Source organism: Brachypodium distachyon, chromosome 5, assembly GCF_000005505.3.
Source record: "Brachypodium distachyon strain Bd21 chromosome 5, Brachypodium_distachyon_v3.0, whole genome shotgun sequence".
Lineage (NCBI taxonomy): Eukaryota > Viridiplantae > Streptophyta > Magnoliopsida > Poales > Poaceae > Brachypodium > Brachypodium distachyon.
In genome coordinates this window covers 22964082-22981793 of record NC_016135.3, presented here as the reverse complement: position 1 = coordinate 22981793, position 17712 = coordinate 22964082, and the positions used below count along the sequence as shown (strand labels likewise).

General features: G+C 47.5%; 1 protein-coding gene across 1 annotated transcript; it reads left to right on the top strand.

The window, feature by feature from the left end:
• The first annotated feature begins 15406 nt into the window (after positions 1 to 15406).
• On the top strand, positions 15407 to 17211 carry LOC100830290 (AT-hook motif nuclear-localized protein 23). Its single transcript, XM_003581538.4, has one exon. The coding sequence runs from the start codon at positions 15855 to 15857 to the stop codon at positions 16830 to 16832; it is 978 nt and encodes a 325-aa protein (XP_003581586.1). The 5' UTR covers positions 15407 to 15854; the 3' UTR covers positions 16833 to 17211.
• Positions 17212 to 17712: the final 501 nt, after the last annotated feature.

Below are 17712 nucleotides of genomic sequence, written 5' to 3'. Positions count from 1 at the left end.
CTCGTCCCTGGCCTGCCGAGCCAGGCGGGTCTCCTCTCTCAGCCGGAAGAGCTCCTGCCGCTCCCTCTCGACATCCCGCCGCACTTTGCCCCGCTGACCCTTCGCGAGCTCGTGGTGCTCCCTCACCTTGTTGAAGGAGGTGACGAATGCCAGTTGCTGCTCCTTGATGGCGTCAAGGAACTGGTGCCCCTGATCGAAGATACTTGGGTCCCAAGTCGCCCCGGCAAGGATGCCGAGGTCCGGGCTGGAAGTAGCGGCGGACGAGGGCGAGACCCCCGCTGCCCTGGTCTGGCCGGGGGGAGCATCGTCCCCTTGCAAGGGAGCCCCCTGCTGCTCCCCAGCCACGTCTTCCTCCACACCCGCGCCAGCGGGTTGCAGGTCTGGTGGGGGGGCCACGCCCCCGGCAGGAGTCGCCTCCTGCTGAGCGGCCGCGGGGTCCGCGCCTCCGACCTGCGGGGCCGGGGACGCGCTCGAGCCGCCTCCGGCTCGTTCCTCAGCTCTGCATCCTCGACGTCGAAGGTGAGGTCGATCACCGTATCGTCCGCCCCCGTGGCGGGCGCATTGGGACCTACGGCAAGGGCAAAATAAGTACTTCAAACCAAATTGAGGTACCCGGCGACGAGCTCAAAGGAGTTCCAGGCAAGTACCTTGCGGAGCCGTCACGCTTGTGGGGGGAGATTTGTCCCCCTCTGTCCCGGCTTCTGCTGCCGGGCTGTCCGCTGCAGGCCGGGTTCCGCTTGCAAGCCAAGGTAATTACACGGTCACGGGTCAACGTGCAGGAGGAGTGCACACAATGGAATCGGAAGAGGGGTCTATACTTGCTACGGGCTCCTCCTCCTCTGGGACCGGGTCGGCGCCAGGCGTAGTGGCGGCGCCGCTGGCCTGCGTGCTGGCTTGGCTGGCACTAACACTGGCCCGGGTGTGCGGCTTCTTGCTATGTGCGGCGGACGCAGCGTCGGTTCTACCCCTCTTGGCGGCTCCGGCCGTAGCGCTGTCCCTGCAAGGCGTTAATGGAAAGGCGAAGGAATCAAGGCGAGCACAAATTTGTAAGTAAAGGGCGAGGAAAGACGTCAGCTTTCCCCGGCCACTTGCTTCCCACGGGCTGCGGGTGGCAAAGGCTTCGGGGCTGGGACCGGGGGATCGTACATCAGCCCCCACTCGTTGCAGGGTGGGTAGCTGCCGATGATGTCGTGAAGGCCTGCGACGCCGGCGTGAAGGGATGGAGCCCCCGGGGGCAGTTCCGTGAATGGAACGTCCTTGCCGGTGATTCCCTTCACCCACTCCTGGATCACCTCCGGTGTCACACCCACGCTTTGCAAGCGCGTGGTGTCACGGGGCCCCGTGTACATCCACGCGGGGCTGGACCGCAGCTGCAGCGGCGCGATGCGCCGGCTGATGTAGGTGCGCGCCACATCCAGGTCGGTGAGCCCCGCTAGCCGAAGGGCCTTGATCTTCTGGATGATGGGAAGGAGTTCCGCGTCACGGCTGTAGCGGTCCCGCCAGCTGTCGTTACTCACTGGCAGCTCGGTGGGCGCATGAATGAACTCGTCGGGCTCATCCACGCGAACCCAACACCAGCTCCCGCGCCACTCCTTCTCTATCTTCTTCTTGCTCCGCACAGTGAACTCCGACTTCATCTTGTCACGGGCGCGGAATGAGACCCCCGACGACATCGCTCCCGACTGCTCGACGCGCGGGTAGAAGTAATGGCGGAATAACGCCACCGATGGCATCACCCTGACGAACCCCTCACAGAGAAATTGGAAGACGGTGAGAAGGAAGAGGGAAGTGGGGTGGAGCTGCGCAACTTTCAGCTGGTACGCCGCCATGAGAGCCTGGACGAAGAGGGAGTACGGAGGTACGAACCCGGCAAAGATTAAGCGGCCGAACACCCGGAAGTCGTTGTCCTGGTGGTCGCCACCGGCGGGGAAGATGAGCGTATCGCCGTACTCGTTGAACGAGGAGGTGACGGCGTGCCGGATCTTGTCGACCCCCTCGCCGTTGTAGCCGGGCTTGAAGAAAGCCCGCGTGGCCCTCATCTCCCGGTTCTTCTGGTCCTTCTCCGACAAGGGCTTCTTGGGGGCTTTCTCGCCCTTATCGACCGCTGAACTCGTGGAACCCTTCCCTCTCTTGGGGGCCTTGGGCACCATGGAGAATGTGGGTGGCGATGAACAAGATTAGGAGCGCAAGGAGTAATGGGGATGAGGAAGATGAACTCGGGGCTAAGTGATTGCCCCTCAATGCAGCGGTGGGGTTTTATAGCACCCCAGCGCTGAGCAACGGTTACATCCGCACCCTACGGGTGCGCTGGGGATAACTACGTTTTAAGAGGGGAATGCGAGACGTGGTCTTAACCACCCACGATTAAAGGGAAGGCTAGGGCGGAAATCTTGCCCCCACCGCTCCGCCCGTAACGGCGGAGTCACTAGAGCGGCGCATGGTCGGAAGCCCGAAACGACTCGAGACCCACGCGTCGGTTATCGCGTAGCCCGGCAACTGACCAAGGAAGATTTTGCCCGGGAACAGGCATTGCCGGCCCACGCCCGGGGGCTATTGTCGCACCAGTGGCACCCGGGGTACCACCGTTGCCCAACGCGTGGGTCGCCTCACTTGCTCCCCGTAAGGACAGCACCTCGGGCAGCGCGGTGCGACCTGCCCGGGAAAGCCACCAGCCCGGCAGGACTAGCCCGGCTGCGGGGGTTGCCCCGGATGGCACCGTGAAGGTTCCCGTCAGGGCGCCCCCTGGGAAGGTCACTTGCCGGGAAGGTGTTCCCTGGCGCAGGCGCTTACAACAAGACCGGCGCCCAATGCAAGCAGAGTATTGGTGCCACGTGGCCGCCCGGCAGGATCCTCTTGTGCAGGGCTGGTCAGGGCGTGGAGTATGGCACAAGCAAGCATTAAATGCTCCGACAGAAGGGTGGTTCCCCGTCTAGTCAGCCCACAGTGAGTGGCTCGCAGTGAATCTAAGGCACGTACCGCCCTAGTTACAACACTTTGCACCATGCATGCATGCCAGCGCAGCAAGGGCAAGCTGCTTAGGGTCTTTGCTCGACACTTGTCCCCCATGCACCGAGGCACCTGTGGTATCCCCTTGAGTATAACAGGAGGACCATCGCCATCGGTCAGGGGGTCGGGTTCTTTCTAGGTTACACTCCAGTGGAGTTTGAGTGAGAGCCTTTAGCCCAGAAGTAGCAAGTAGCCACTTAGCAGAAAAGGGAAGAGAACACCCGAGGGCTCCCCCGGCAAGCTGTAAACACCTATTCATTGGCTAATATAAACTCAGAAGCAGAACGTAGGGTTTTACACCTCCGGGTGGCCCGAACCTGGGTAAACAGGCTTCTGCATTGTACGCTCATCATTGGCCTCGCCGGCGATCGCTGGAGCGATCCCCAACACCCACTGCCGAACCAAAAAGGAGGTACCTCGCATCCCTGGTGTCCAAGCCCCGGGCTACGACATGTTCTAAGTTAAACTTTGTCAAATTTGAGTGCAAAAACACACACGCCAATATATATACAACACCAAACCAGTATTATTAAATAATTTTTATATTACATTTGTTTAGTGTTGCATATGCTAACAAAAAACTAAATCGAAATGACAAGTTTTGACTTGGAATACCATAAACCCTAGATACGTGGACATCAAGCAAAAAAGAAGGGAGGGACTACATTTTTTTATTTTAAAAATGGGAGGGAGTACATTCTTTTTTAGAAGAAGGAGGGAGTACATTTGTTAAACATCTTTGTTTTGCTTACTAGCACTATCACTCTACCAGCCCGCTAACAGGTCTTGTTGTCATAAAAAAAAACCCCGCTATCAGGCCGAGTTACACAACTGATCTTACAAAATGGGCTAGATTGGGAACTCGACAAGGCCTTCTTACGATCAGCTATTTGGGACGGAGACGAACTAGTAACTGGTCGCTACGAATTGGGCTGGGCCTGAGGCCGATGAATGAAGCGAAACTCCACGAAAACCCTCCTCCCTCCCCGCTCCCATAACCGGGCCGCGGAGCGTTTTGCTTTGCTGTCAAAAAAAAAATGCAGACCGTGGTCATGTTCCCAACGTGCAGAAGAGTGAGTGGCAAGTTTAGCCCCCCGTTGAAGAAGAGAAACATGTCTTCAGAGTTCAGACTGAAACTGTCGGCAGAAGCAAACTCTGCCGCTCGCTCGCTTCCAATGGCCAAGCCAAGCAACATGGCGAGTCATGGGGGTGTGTTCATCAAGCACATGGACGGCCCGCCTCGGCGGGCGCGCCGGCTGCCTGCCTGCCGCACGTGCGACAGTGTGAGCAACGACTGACCCCCGGCGTCTCTTGCTCCCAGCTAGCTGCAGGCTCTCCCGGTCCCGGCCGGCCCTCCATGATGCTGCACGCACGCACGCATTCATGTAATGCTAGCGAGCTGCTAGTAGCTCTCGAATATCTCGATGCCCGGCAGCCATGGCCGGATGCGCTCGATCGGCAGCTAGCGAGTAGCTGGTTCGGATGGGACGCGGGCGCGCGCATGCACGCACGTGAGCGCGTGCAGTACGCCGGCCGCAGGCACGTGCGCCCCCCTGCTGAATTAATTAGCAGGTGAGGTCCATTACTTACGATCGTCGATCGACGCGGCCGGGCTAGTCGGCGTGTGATCATTGGATTGGTTAATTTGGAGCTGGAGCGCGAAAACAAGCGCCAAAATTAAGCAACGATCCGTGCATGTGAGCATTTGGATCGATCGGGCAGCTGCAGGCAGGCAGATCGAGAGCTTCACGTCAATGGTCAAATCAGCAGTATTGCGTACTGTACTGGGTAGTAGAATCATATGGGGAATCATGGGATTTCAAATTACTGGAATTTGTTGGGGAATTATCTGCATGTTTAACTGCACCATATGAGCAGTAATCCTGTACGGCTGTATACATGTCACTGTGAGCAGAGAAAGAATTAAGCATCCATCGTCCATCGCCATCAGCATACCAAACCACTACTTTTCAGTACTGGTAAATAAAATCAGACGCCACGCACATTTTGGGGCCATATCGATCCATAAACTACTACGGGAGAGCTAGCAGATATCTACCCTGGATTTGACGACTGAGGGGATCGAAGAGATCATAGATTTGACATGACAAATTAACCATTTGATTAAGCCACTGAATAATTATGGAGTTGAAAGGGGTGACAAATCAATCATTGTCAACCACAAGAGCCGCGGGCGCTGTGTGTTTGCAACTTTGCATGCTGTAGCTCAAGCAACTCTTGGTCGGTTAATATTTTTCTCACCCTTAAAAATACACCAATAACATACGTACTCCTTTAGTTAGGTCAACACCCTTTATTGCAATGAGAGCTTCCATCCTCCCATTTGCACCCCATTTGCCGTCTGATGTCGTCACTTTATATATTCGGGCCGGGTCCATATGCTTGCGCTGCTAATACATACAATATTGGTCCAAAGAAGTGTAGTGCTTATCTTTAATGACCGTATTGTTAAAGGTTTCCACCCTGGCAAAGATGCCCTTGAGCCCTAAAATATTAGCGTGAGGTAATCGCTCATTGGCTCGTGCGTGATAATAGTGCCTAGCTACCTTCAAGTGGCAACATGATTAGGTGAGGCGCCTCCCAGCAAACAAAGTCTATGTGGAATCTTTTTCCGATATATATACATGTTGATTAGAGAGACGTTTTGTCGCCTACTTATCCCTCGATCTCCAATCAGTTCATGGCCGGATCTGCGCTATAGTATGTACATCAGTGTAATTAGTGATTCATGTTTTGAAGTTTGTTCCGGATAAAAGGGAATAAATTCCCGCTGGCTTTTTTGCCCGCCGTATAGTTTCCCTAACAAACATTGCAAATTCTTCCGGATGATGTTTATGACACATATAAAGAGACATATAGAGCATCAGTGAAGTTTATACCAAGCTCAGTATGCATTTGATGTATAATTAATACATACATACATACATACATACATACATGCATGCATACATACATACATACATACATACATACATACATACATACATACATACATACATACATACATACATACATACATACATACGTACGTATGTATTATACATCAAATGCATACTGAGCTTGGTATAAACTTCACTATATATATAAAAGTACAAATAGATCGAGTAAAACAATCTTGCAATCGTTAAACTTGTACACTCTAGTCATTTAGTTCCTTGAACATTGAAACAATGTGTACCCTCCCATTCATGAACCTTTCAAGGGGTTTCACTGAAGGTCCATACCCAGTTTCTTTACCTTAAACCAGGTTTTGACCATGCCGTCGCGTGACATGCTGTAGTCATAAGCTCTAGGCCCACTTGTCACAAAAATTATTCCCATCTTTATTGTATTCTAGCCCCATTATAACCACTTGTTACATTGAGTTCAAGTAACCCAAGAACTCTTGGAGTATGGCATGCTGTGCAACTACAATCCTGCACCATATGCATTCCCTCTCCAGCCTTGCCATACCAAGGCCACATCCCACGGCTAGCGATGGCGGGAGGAGATGCCGGATCCTGATCTAACAACATGGACCTAGCCGGGCATCCCTTTCCTTCAAATTAAGATCAAAACTCAACACCATTTGGTGAAGATGGATCGAGTATAAACATGTCGACCATGATTAGCTTTCGAGAAAATAAAAGGTCTACTTATTTGAGTGAGATCAGAGATTATATCTAAGTTGTTTGGTGGGACCAGATTTTAACTCTTTATATTAGTAAACAAATTCGTAAGATTGTTATACATGAACGAAAGAATCTAGCCACATAAATTGCATATGCTCCGACTTAAGTTAGTAAAATAGAGTAATAATAGCTACTCCCTCCGGCCATAATTATTTGTCGTTGATTTAGTACAACTTTGTACTAAATCTGAGACAAGTAATTCCAGCCGGAGGGATTAGGAGAAAATGAGACATATGCACCATTTATTTTATGAATGTGGATTCTATATTGCACCGTGGGAGTCAAGAATAGATCAGATGGTTTATTTAGTTGTATAAAAAAAAATATAAATTCACAAGTGTATAGTATATGCTTAATAAGTAGAATATCCAAGATTCTGCCAGCAGTTCGGTCAATTAGTGTCAAAAGGAGTGACTTTCAGCTCACTAGTCATACTATCTTTTATCCCAACTTAGGGGAAAAAACATTTACATGTTCACATACTTAGACGATACCAAGTGGCACTCACAACCAGTACGTGATCTGCGACATATGCACTGTGGGGTAGTAATAACGAGAAATGGGTAGTGCCGTGACTGCACAGATTTGATGCAACAAATATTGATGTTGATATGTCTCCCACTGGTCATGTGGTTAGTAAGTTTTTATATTCCTCGTAACCTGCTAAATGAACTTTCGTGTTCTTCATTTAATTATGTACTGTACAGTACAAAATGTTTGATTATAACTAACTTTCCATGGTTGCTTCCTAGTCGGATAGTTGCTGATTTGTTTATATCTTGTTAACATAGTGTAAAGAAAACAAGCTGTGTGCTCGTGTACTCATCATATATAGTATCACCACGACATATAATATTGAGCGACCCTCAGCTCGAAGGACAACATAACGCTGTAAATATACGTAGTTTGCTTCTGAGAGGTAACCTTATTTCTTAAGTAACATTATCTCTTTATAGACTTGGCATTAATAATCTAATATTTGACTTGATTGGGAGATATAGTATGCGTGGTGTTTATAAATTGTAGCAAACGATGCTAGCTGCTAATTCGAGGGATGCTGCATGTTCATAAAATATTTACCTAGATTTATTTATCTGCTTTCCTAGACAACTGATTACTTGTAAAAGCAACTACAGCAAGTATAGAAAGAACCGGTGGGAAATAAACTAGAGTTAGAAGTTACTTTTAGTACGTACCAACATGCGAGTTAGTGTACGATTATCTATTGTGTTAATTAACTTATAACTTTCTTGGCGAGACTACATTAAGTAACACTCTCATCATTGATCGAGGGATTGAACTACAGAATCTTCCAATCCATTGGGGATTTGCATATATATACTCACTCTTTGATCAGGAGTATATAGTAATTAACCACTAGGGAAAGGTCGTACGTCCATCATAAATTAAGAAGGGCCAAGACGACACATATTTTTCAGCCAAATCTCTATACATATAGAACTCAACAAGTGTTCCTTGATGTTTTGCCTTATCAACATATAATAGGTTGACTCAAACGATTCCCAACGCAATTAATAAATTTCTAAAATGGCTAAATTACACGTGGAATTGAATTTTGAAAACCTACGTATGTCATGAAGACAATAAAACATCGATTTAATACTTTAGGGGTTTCCCCTACAATGTATTCCTAAAAAAACATCGATTTAACATTGCATACTCACTATGTTTCAAACAAATGTGCATCCTCAATGTCATGACTCGATTGTGATTTTGTGTTGTTCCAGAGGCCAGTTACATTTGGTATCAACTTGACATTAATATATTTTCTTATTAGAGAAAAATTAAATGTCTATTTCCACCTATAATATTTAATTTCTTTACAAATGGGCACAAAAGTAAGGGTGTGAGTGAAGTTCTAATATTTCCGTCCAATCATTTCTATGCCCATGCATCCTCCTTTCAAAGCAATCCATGCAGTGAGATGAGTTAATTAGCTCTTTAGTTGATGGCATCGTTGGGAAAACAGTGTAAATAAAATAAAATGGCTAAAATTGCATTGGACGTGTATATCGGGGATATGTATTTTGCAATAAATTGAAAGGCTAGAGGATGTCACGTCTATTTGAAAAACGACAGTACCATCGTAGACAGATTTGCGAACCGTCCCTTGGAATTTTCTTAAATTTCAGTGGATGTGCTCCAGCGGAGACAAAGCCATAGACGATGTCAGGGACCTTACCTACGACGCTAGCAGTTCAGGGCGGGAGGGGGGGAGGGAGTTGCAAGAGAATTCGTGCTCTTTGGACTTTGAGGATGTTTATGCGGACAACTGACAGACGGTGTGTTACGGAAAGGTGGCACATCAACACCACCAACCGCGGACATGAGAGACAACTAGTGTCCCGACGTGTCAGGTCAACAAGGAGACGTACATGGCCTGAATTGGATTGGAATTTATGAAATTCATGACATGCTTTACTAGATTTATATATCGATCGCTGGCACATACGAAGGATACACACTTGATCGGTCTCTGCATCGATGGATACACACGCTGCAAGTTTGACTCGAAATGTGGTGTCAGCTAAACGGCATTAGAAGTAGTATGCTAAATATATACGATCCCCTTTCAAAACTGATGTGTATATTTTTGCACAGATCCATGGAGTAAGCTAGAAAAGGATCAAAAGAGGCAAATGCAACAAACCAAGGGAGGTTAATTAGCACCCAAGGGGGAGCGCACTACTAGTACTAAGCTAGCCGGCCGACAGCATTTCTCGGTAACATACACGAAATCACGAACGCCGATGGGTTAGCTAGCTGCCACCCCGGAGGTTGGACTTTCTCGCTGTTGCTCTCACACCCTTCTGATTGATGCGCGCGGCAAACAACAACGACGTGCCAACCAACACCAGCCAGCCAATGGCCGGGGCGACCCAAGACCAAAACACAAAACCCAGACGAAACCGAATAAGGCGACCTCTTCGTACGTTTGTACGTTTGTTTGTTTGTTTGTTTGTTTGTTTGTTTGTTTGTTTGTTTCCTCTTCTCCTTTTGAATTAGACTCAAATAATGCGCCCTGTCAATTTGTTGGTTGTGTTGCATGAATTCAAGCTAGCCAGGATCGGAGCTGATCCTATGGAGCTCGCAGTTTAATTACCAAATTGCCCCTCTCGTGGTGGGCCGTCAACTTGCTGGTCTCTTTCGGCGAGAGGGATCTGATCGATTAATTAGGCCAGGCTTAATGACTCCATTAGCGAGAGAGCGAGCGGTAGATGATGGATCCATGCTAGTCTCGCTCTCGAACGAGCTTATCCGCCATTGGCGCAAAGGCGACGTGGTTGTCGGGACCCCATGACGAGCACAATAATTAGCACTAAACTAATTAAGCAAGGCCCTTGGCTAGCTAATGAAGCTTTGTTAAAGGTAAAGTTGCCACCCGGCGGATGGATTAGAATATATGGCGACTGGTACGAGTCACCGTCCTTGGAACCACCACTGGTCTTGCCTGCCCGAGATCTAGGGCATGGGGCGCGCGTCTCGATCGGCCCGGCCACGGCGCGCGCCAATCAGCGGACCGGTCAAAAGTGGGCGATCCAAAAGAGAGAAGGGAATTTTGGCTCTCGCCCGCCCGCCCGCCCGCCGGAGATCTCGAGCCTCTAGCGCACGATCCGTGTGTTGATTGGGCGAGGCGTTGAGCAAATCGACCGGTCGGTGCGTGCGCCCATGCAGGCAGGTGATGATCGATCGATGCAAGCTAGCATGTGTGATGGCTGATGAGTACCATTACGTATCTTCGCCATTAATGTCATGCCTGCTTAGATGCAGATGGGTGTGTGTATAATTAAAGAGGCCAATGTACTAAGAATATACTACGAACGTTCTAAGTCAAATTTATTCAAGTTTGATCAAGTTTACTGAAAAACTAGTACTAAGTAGTAGGAGTCGATATATTACAGTAGAGTTAAAACATGGGTGTGGCCATTTTTAAGTCATCTGTTTTTTAAAAATGAGCCTTAAATATCAGTCGACGTTTCAAATCCGTTGAATTAAGATCTGAGTGTCATCCCCATTCTCTTATCTCTCATTTGCTATTGTTGGATTAAAATCCGATGGCAAACATGTAGATTGATCTCTAACTAAAAAACAGACAACTTATCAATAGCAAAACCATTAAAACATTGATCTCATATTTAGGAACAGATGTAGTAGATATGCACTGATCAATAGCGTCCCACACAAATGGACTGAAAAAGCGCACTCCCTCCGTTCAAAATATATAAGAGGTATAAAATTTCTCTAAAGTCAAAATTTTAAAGTTTGACCAAATTTACTAAAGAAATATCAATTTCTACAATGCCAAATCAAGATCACTAAATCCATCATAAGATATGATTTTAGTGTATTCATTTGACATCGAAAGGGCATCCGCAAAGGTCGACTCTTATGTGAAATTTGCTGATGTGGAGTACAGATAAATATGAGAGAGAAGAGAACTGACTCTTCATGAAGAGACATATTCTTAGCCAAGAGTCGGCTAAAACTCAACTATGAGTCGACATTTTTACAATTGTACACCTCGTAATTAATACCAACTAATCATTTAGATGACGTGGGAGTCAATAGCGACTCTACCATTGTTGATGCCCTAGATGTAATAATTATTTTACTCTAAGCTCAGTCAAATTTAGAAAGTTTGATGGTCAAGAAAATTTATACATCTTATATTTTGTAGCAGATGGAGTAGAAATCTAGTTGGGTGCCACACATATCGACTGATACAAAATTAAGCATGTGGTGCTGCATTATACTCTTCAACTTCTATATACTTACTCAAATAACATGCATGGAGAGCACCTGGACTAGAGCATCATTGTTAGTTTGTTACTAACCTTCAAAGTACGCTCTAACTACTAGCTAGTACCATCAGGTATCCAAAGTTGAGCTATTGTTTTTCTATGGATGGAAGGTGGTGAGCATGGATGCATATGGTTAATGATTAGTTGGACGAATAATTTATGCGCGCGCACACACCTCCGATCAAGAAGGTCTGGCCGTTTGGGACAGCATGAAACCTAAATGTTTCTAATCGTATACTGGAACTAGTATTATTAACACCATCTATTATTCAATTGCAGTCTTAGAAAAAAAGTGGTGGTTGCAAGTTTGCAACCTAACTAAGATACCCGAAAGTATTGGGAAGAGGAAGCAGTGAACATCGTGAAATAGTTACAAAAACTTATCCAAATCGATCCCTTTCGATCTGTACATGTTTCCACAACACCTCGAACGTACGTCTTACTACTTGTTAATGAAAGCACCAAATCATCATATTTTTATCCGCAGAGTTAGCAGAAGTACGAGGCACTGTTATGATCTCCTCCTCCAAATATATATTCCCTCCATCGATCTGCTATACCCGGACAAAAAATTAACAATCTTGTTGTACTGTGCGGATATGTGTTCTTTAATTAATTGGATAAACAACATATATATGTATACACATGGATGTAATCAATTTAAAATACTGGTCTCAAAAAGACTATTGCGATAAATTTAATATGCTACTCCTGCTACTACTCATGTAGCATTAGCGTACGTGATCAGATCAGGGGATTGCAAATCACAGTTTTAAATATTAACTAGCTTCGTATAGTAGCACTTCTGTTTGCTAGTTGCCGCTGGAATTAATGTGGAAATCTTTGCTGCCGCTACCGACGGAGTACAACAGTCAGAAGCAAAGGTGCATACGAGAATGCAAAATCACCAAAGACATACGAGTGCTTACACACACCGCGGCCTGACAGCATCTCTCTAACTTTCGCATGCTCCCATCGTTCCTTGTAACTAGGGTTAGGGTTTCATCGCCACTGGCCCCTTTTCTCCAAGCACGCACGCACGCTTACCTGCGTGGAGGGAGGGCCCACGGTGCAGCGGGACGCGCGCGCGTTGGGGCAGAAGAGAGAGAGAGAGGCCGGCTGACCCGCGCGTTCCCCAGGAAAGCGAGCTCTCAGCTCCTGCCTGCCGTACGTGCCCGGCCATGGCCGACAGCCACGCCGAGTTCGCGCCTTGGGACGGCCGCGCGCACGTGACAGGGGAACGTGGGGGCGAGCCGAAGGGGGCATTGGCTCGGCTCGATCTCGTGGGGGCGCGGCTCCAGGATGGGGTAACTTGTCGACACCTCATTCGCTGGGCACGGTTCCCGGTGTTGATGTCGGAGAGGTAAAATGGAAGCCGTCGCTGTAAAGAGCTGGCTGCAGTGTAAAAGGCCATTTTCACGTACTCATTTCGTTTCTAAATACTCGTTGCCGTTGAAAGTATCAAGCCAAGAATTTACTAATGCAAGGTCCTTGTACAATATGTCTTTCAAAGTTCAACCATCAAATTAATCGAGGCCCACAATTCTGTTGAAAAGCTAGCCAAGAATGGAACAAGCCGCCATAGACCAATTCCCTGTCCATGCACGGGAAAAGATGTGTGCACAAAATTATATAGTTCTGGGAACTTCAAGTGAATTTATATGTGCTTTCTACATGTGTGCATGTCAATTTGATGATGTGTTTGTGTAAATAAAAAATTATTCAGACCTCTAATTAAGTTGAACGGAAATTTGAAACGAGGAAAGAGAGGAGTAGTATTGATTTGATTAAGCTAGCCCCCTGCCAAAGTATACTACCCCGGCCCTTACTGCGCGCTACACTGAACCATGTGTCACTCTTCATGGTCGTCCTTACTGATTAATTAACGGAAGTTGTTAAAAAAAGGAAATGGATGCGCATAGTTCCAAAACTGTAACCCAGATGTGGCATACATATATAATATCGAGATAGTACTATATTGGTACATTATGATTTAAATTTAGAAAAGCAGGCGAGTAAAAAAATAATATATACACACACACACATGCATCAATAGGATCATGAGAATAGATTGCGCGCATTTCCTCATAGATTTCTGCAGTGTATTAGTATAATTAAGCACCTTGCATATGCACGGCTGCACGATCTGTCCTTATTCTTGTAAAGTTACATGATTGATAGCCGATTATTTTTTAATTACATAAACAATGAAACTAATATATACAACTTCATAGAGTACATAAACTAAAGTTCTTTTCTACAGAGTTGGCCTATTTTTCCCCTGAAAAGTTACACATTCCATGTCTCCGTACGTAGTTGAATACTACCGTGCGTGTGGTTGAGTAGAGTTACCGGCCTCCAAAAGATCAAGGAGAAAATATATATTAAAAAATGTGCATCTTTGGGAAAACCGGTGTGAGTTTACTCATGTTAATTGGTCTCTCGTGAAAAGATGGTGAAAAGGTAAGCCTAGGTCCAAAGTTTTTAGGTCATCACACGTAGTGAAAGTACAGCATATGCAGGTTACCGGCCGGTATAAGATATATCAAAGTATATAAAACTCAGTTAGAGTTAGGATGATGTGGGTCATGCATCCTTTGACTTGACATACTATATTGTCAGCAAATTAACTACATATAATCAAATGTTAAATCTCCTTGTCTCTAAAGTATACCTGAAAGGACAATGAGTAATTAAAAATGCGTCAATCAATTAACTGAGGAAACTAAAATTTTATGTTTGAGATAGAACTGCATCTCATATATATATACCTCTACATGTCCATCACACATGCATTAATTAGTCATGTATCTTGGATCTCCTTAAGCATATATGGGTATGGCGCTAGCTAAATTATTAGCTAAAGAAAGTAAGCTTTGTTCAGCTTCATTATTAGCTTAATGCAATTTTAAAACTGGCTAGTTGTGTTCAGCTAACACTAAGCCTCGCTGTGTCACGGTCGTGATCACCACCAAATTAATATTATGAGACTAGCTAGGTAAAAAGTGTATGTTCAAAAAGTGGCAACTCCAATCCATGTTGTTTTACATCAGGACACACGTCACACACACCTTGCTTAGATATTACCCTATCGGTCAATGGCTAGCCCATCCAATTAACATTGGTGCGAGTTATTTTTATACTATTTTCTTACAGCAAACTTTATTATCTTCCCGCAAAAATGCAATATATTAATTGTTGGAAATGCTTGGAAAGAATCCAGTCAGAAGATTAACTACAAAATATGCATGGAATACTGAAAATAAAGATCTTAATGCATGGTCAAGTTTTATTTGGAGAAGCCTGAAAACGAAGATTGCGTTGCTCTCGTATGTGTACTTAATTTATATACATAACAATGTGGTCGATATTACACGTTTGGTGAGATTCTAAAACAGTAACATATACAAAGACTCTACAAGGGTCGAAACACGCCTCTCCGACCCATGGCCAGAGGGTCAGATCTAGCATTAGCGCAAATGATCCTATAGCGCAGCATGCGCTGGAGTGGCCCCCACAGGGCACGGTATGAACAACCTCTACCCTAAGTCATATCAATCTTGGATTAGTGGTCTCTAACCACAGGTTTAAGCACTTAACCCTGGTTAAGTAGCATAAAGCTTCCAATGGACACGCTAAGCCATCACTGTCGCGATGCATCACATTTCTGTATCATAGTTCTTCCCGCTCTCCTTCTTTGAAGCCTCCCCTCTGTCACCAGCGCATACAACACACATGAAACTGCCGCATGGGCCTCCCTCCTTTCCCCAGACCCACATGTCATCGCACCAGCCTTATTTTCTTGCCAACAGCTGTAAGGATGCACACGAATTTGTTCCCCCCCTCTCTCTCTCCCCCTCATTATTTTATGTACATGTTGCACCCCCATAGTCTCCTACTACTGGTTGGAAGAACCTCTCAAACCCCTCATACCTTTCTCCTTCCTCTCTTCCCCTCTTGTGCCTGCCTCTTCATAGCTCTCTTCTCCTCTCCTCCCCCCTCCCATCCCCATATCACACAGTGCTCTCTCTGTTGTTGTTCTCTCTTCTCCATGTCCATGCAAGCACTACCATCTTGCTTCTTTTTTTAGTTTGCTTCTTCCCTGTTTGCTTCTTTCTGCATGCGTCCGGATTTTTATAAAACAAGAGCAGGGAGCATAAACAACTCCACGCTTTAAAAATCATTGCTTCCTTTTCCAAGGCTTCCTTTTAAACCTAAAAACAAGACAGCACTCTGTTTCAATTCGATTTTTTCCCCTACTTTTTTGGATTTGTAAATTTTTCCACTGCTCCCTAGCCTAGTAGTACATCAGTACATGAGCTAGCGGATCAGCATGGCAGGCCTCGACCTCGGCACCGCCGCGACGCGCTACGTGCACCAGTTCCACCACCTCCACCCGGACCTCCAGCTGCAGAACAACAGCTACGCCAAGCAGCAGCACGAGCCCTCCGACGACCACGACAACGGCAACAACAACTACGGCGCCGGCCAGCAGTACGGCGCCGACAACAACAACAACAACGATGGCGGATCCTCCTCCTCCGGCCCCGGCGCCGGGGGCGGCGATGGCACCCCTGGATCAGGCGGGGACGTGGTCGCGCGCCGCCCCCGCGGGCGCCCCCCGGGGTCCAAGAACAAGCCCAAGCCCCCCGTGATCATCACGCGGGAGAGCGCCAACACGCTGCGCGCGCACATCCTGGAGGTCGGCAGCGGCTGCGACGTGTTCGAGTGCGTGTCCACGTACGCGTGCCGGCGGCAGCGCGGCGTGTGCGTGCTCAGCGGCAGCGGCGTGGTCACCAACGTGACGCTCCGCCAGCCCTCGGCGCCCGCGGGTGCCGTGGTCACGCTGCAGGGGAGGTTCGAGATCCTGTCGCTCTCGGGCTCCTTCCTCCCTCCCCCGGCTCCGCCGGGTGCCACCAGCCTCACCGTGTTCCTGGCCGGCGGGCAGGGCCAGGTCGTGGGCGGCAACGTCGTGGGCGCGCTCTACGCGGCCGGGCCCGTCATCGTCATCGCAGCGTCCTTCGCCAACGTCGCCTACGAGCGGCTCCCGCTGGAGGACGAGGAGCAGCAGCAGGCTGCCGCGGCTGCCGCCGCGGCAGGAGGTATGCAGCAGATGCAGCAGGCGGGGGATGCTGATGGCCCCGGGGGAGGCGGCGGCATGGGTGGAGTCCCCGGATTCCCTCCTGACCCGTCGGCCGCAGGGCTGCCCTTCTTCAACCACCTGCCCATCAACCACATGGGCGCTGGTGGTGCCGGCTCGCAGCTCCCGCCCGATGGCCACGGCTGGGCCGGCCCGCGGCCACACTTCTGACCGGTGCCTTTCCGGGAGATCCATTGATATGTGATTGCTGTCAGAGGAGGAGAGATCGAAGGCGAGAAGCACACAAACTTCAGGAAGAAGAATGAGCAACGCAAAGGGTTTGCCCTGCAAAGGTGCACGTATACGCCTCAGCTCAAGGACACACCATCTATCTACCGCAGTACTATTTCTACATCTCTGTACAATTAATTTCCTAGTGTTTTGTCGATCTCTGATTCTGTCGTTCTTCTCTTGTTCTTCTTTTCTTCTTCTTCTTCTTCTTCTTTCTTTTCTCTGTTGAACTTTGATGGAGATCTGTGGCCTGTGTAACCTTGTCAATCTTGATTTTCAGTATGGCTTTAATAAGTATCCCTTAATTTGTCCGAGCGCATATATGTATGCATGGGGCTCATCTTGCTCTGGATTGTTTGGTAAATTATTTATGTGGATGAGAGATTCGATTCGAGTTGATAAGAGAAAAGTTTTAGTGCTGTAAGTGTTCGTGTGGGCTTAATTAAACTGTCAATTCCTACTTTACTAGATAGATGTGTTGTGCATGCTTTTAGGGAATTGTTTTTGGGTTATACAAAGGTGTTAATTAGATGGCTATGTGTATTACTATAACTAAGTGATGTGTGTATATTATACTAGTATCTAGGATAGTTCACCTTTGTGCTAACACAATCATATCATCAGTTCTTGTGGTTCTGGGTTCATATGTTGGAACTGTTGAATTGGGAACTGCATCACAATTCACTAGTTACAGTTCTTTGCTCACACGTGTGCATGTTTTCCTTTGTTTAAAGATCACAAAGTAGCAGCTGTTGCTACTACGACTAACTGCATCCTCCCAGAACAAGCTAAATTAGCTCATGGGGGATCCTCACCCAGC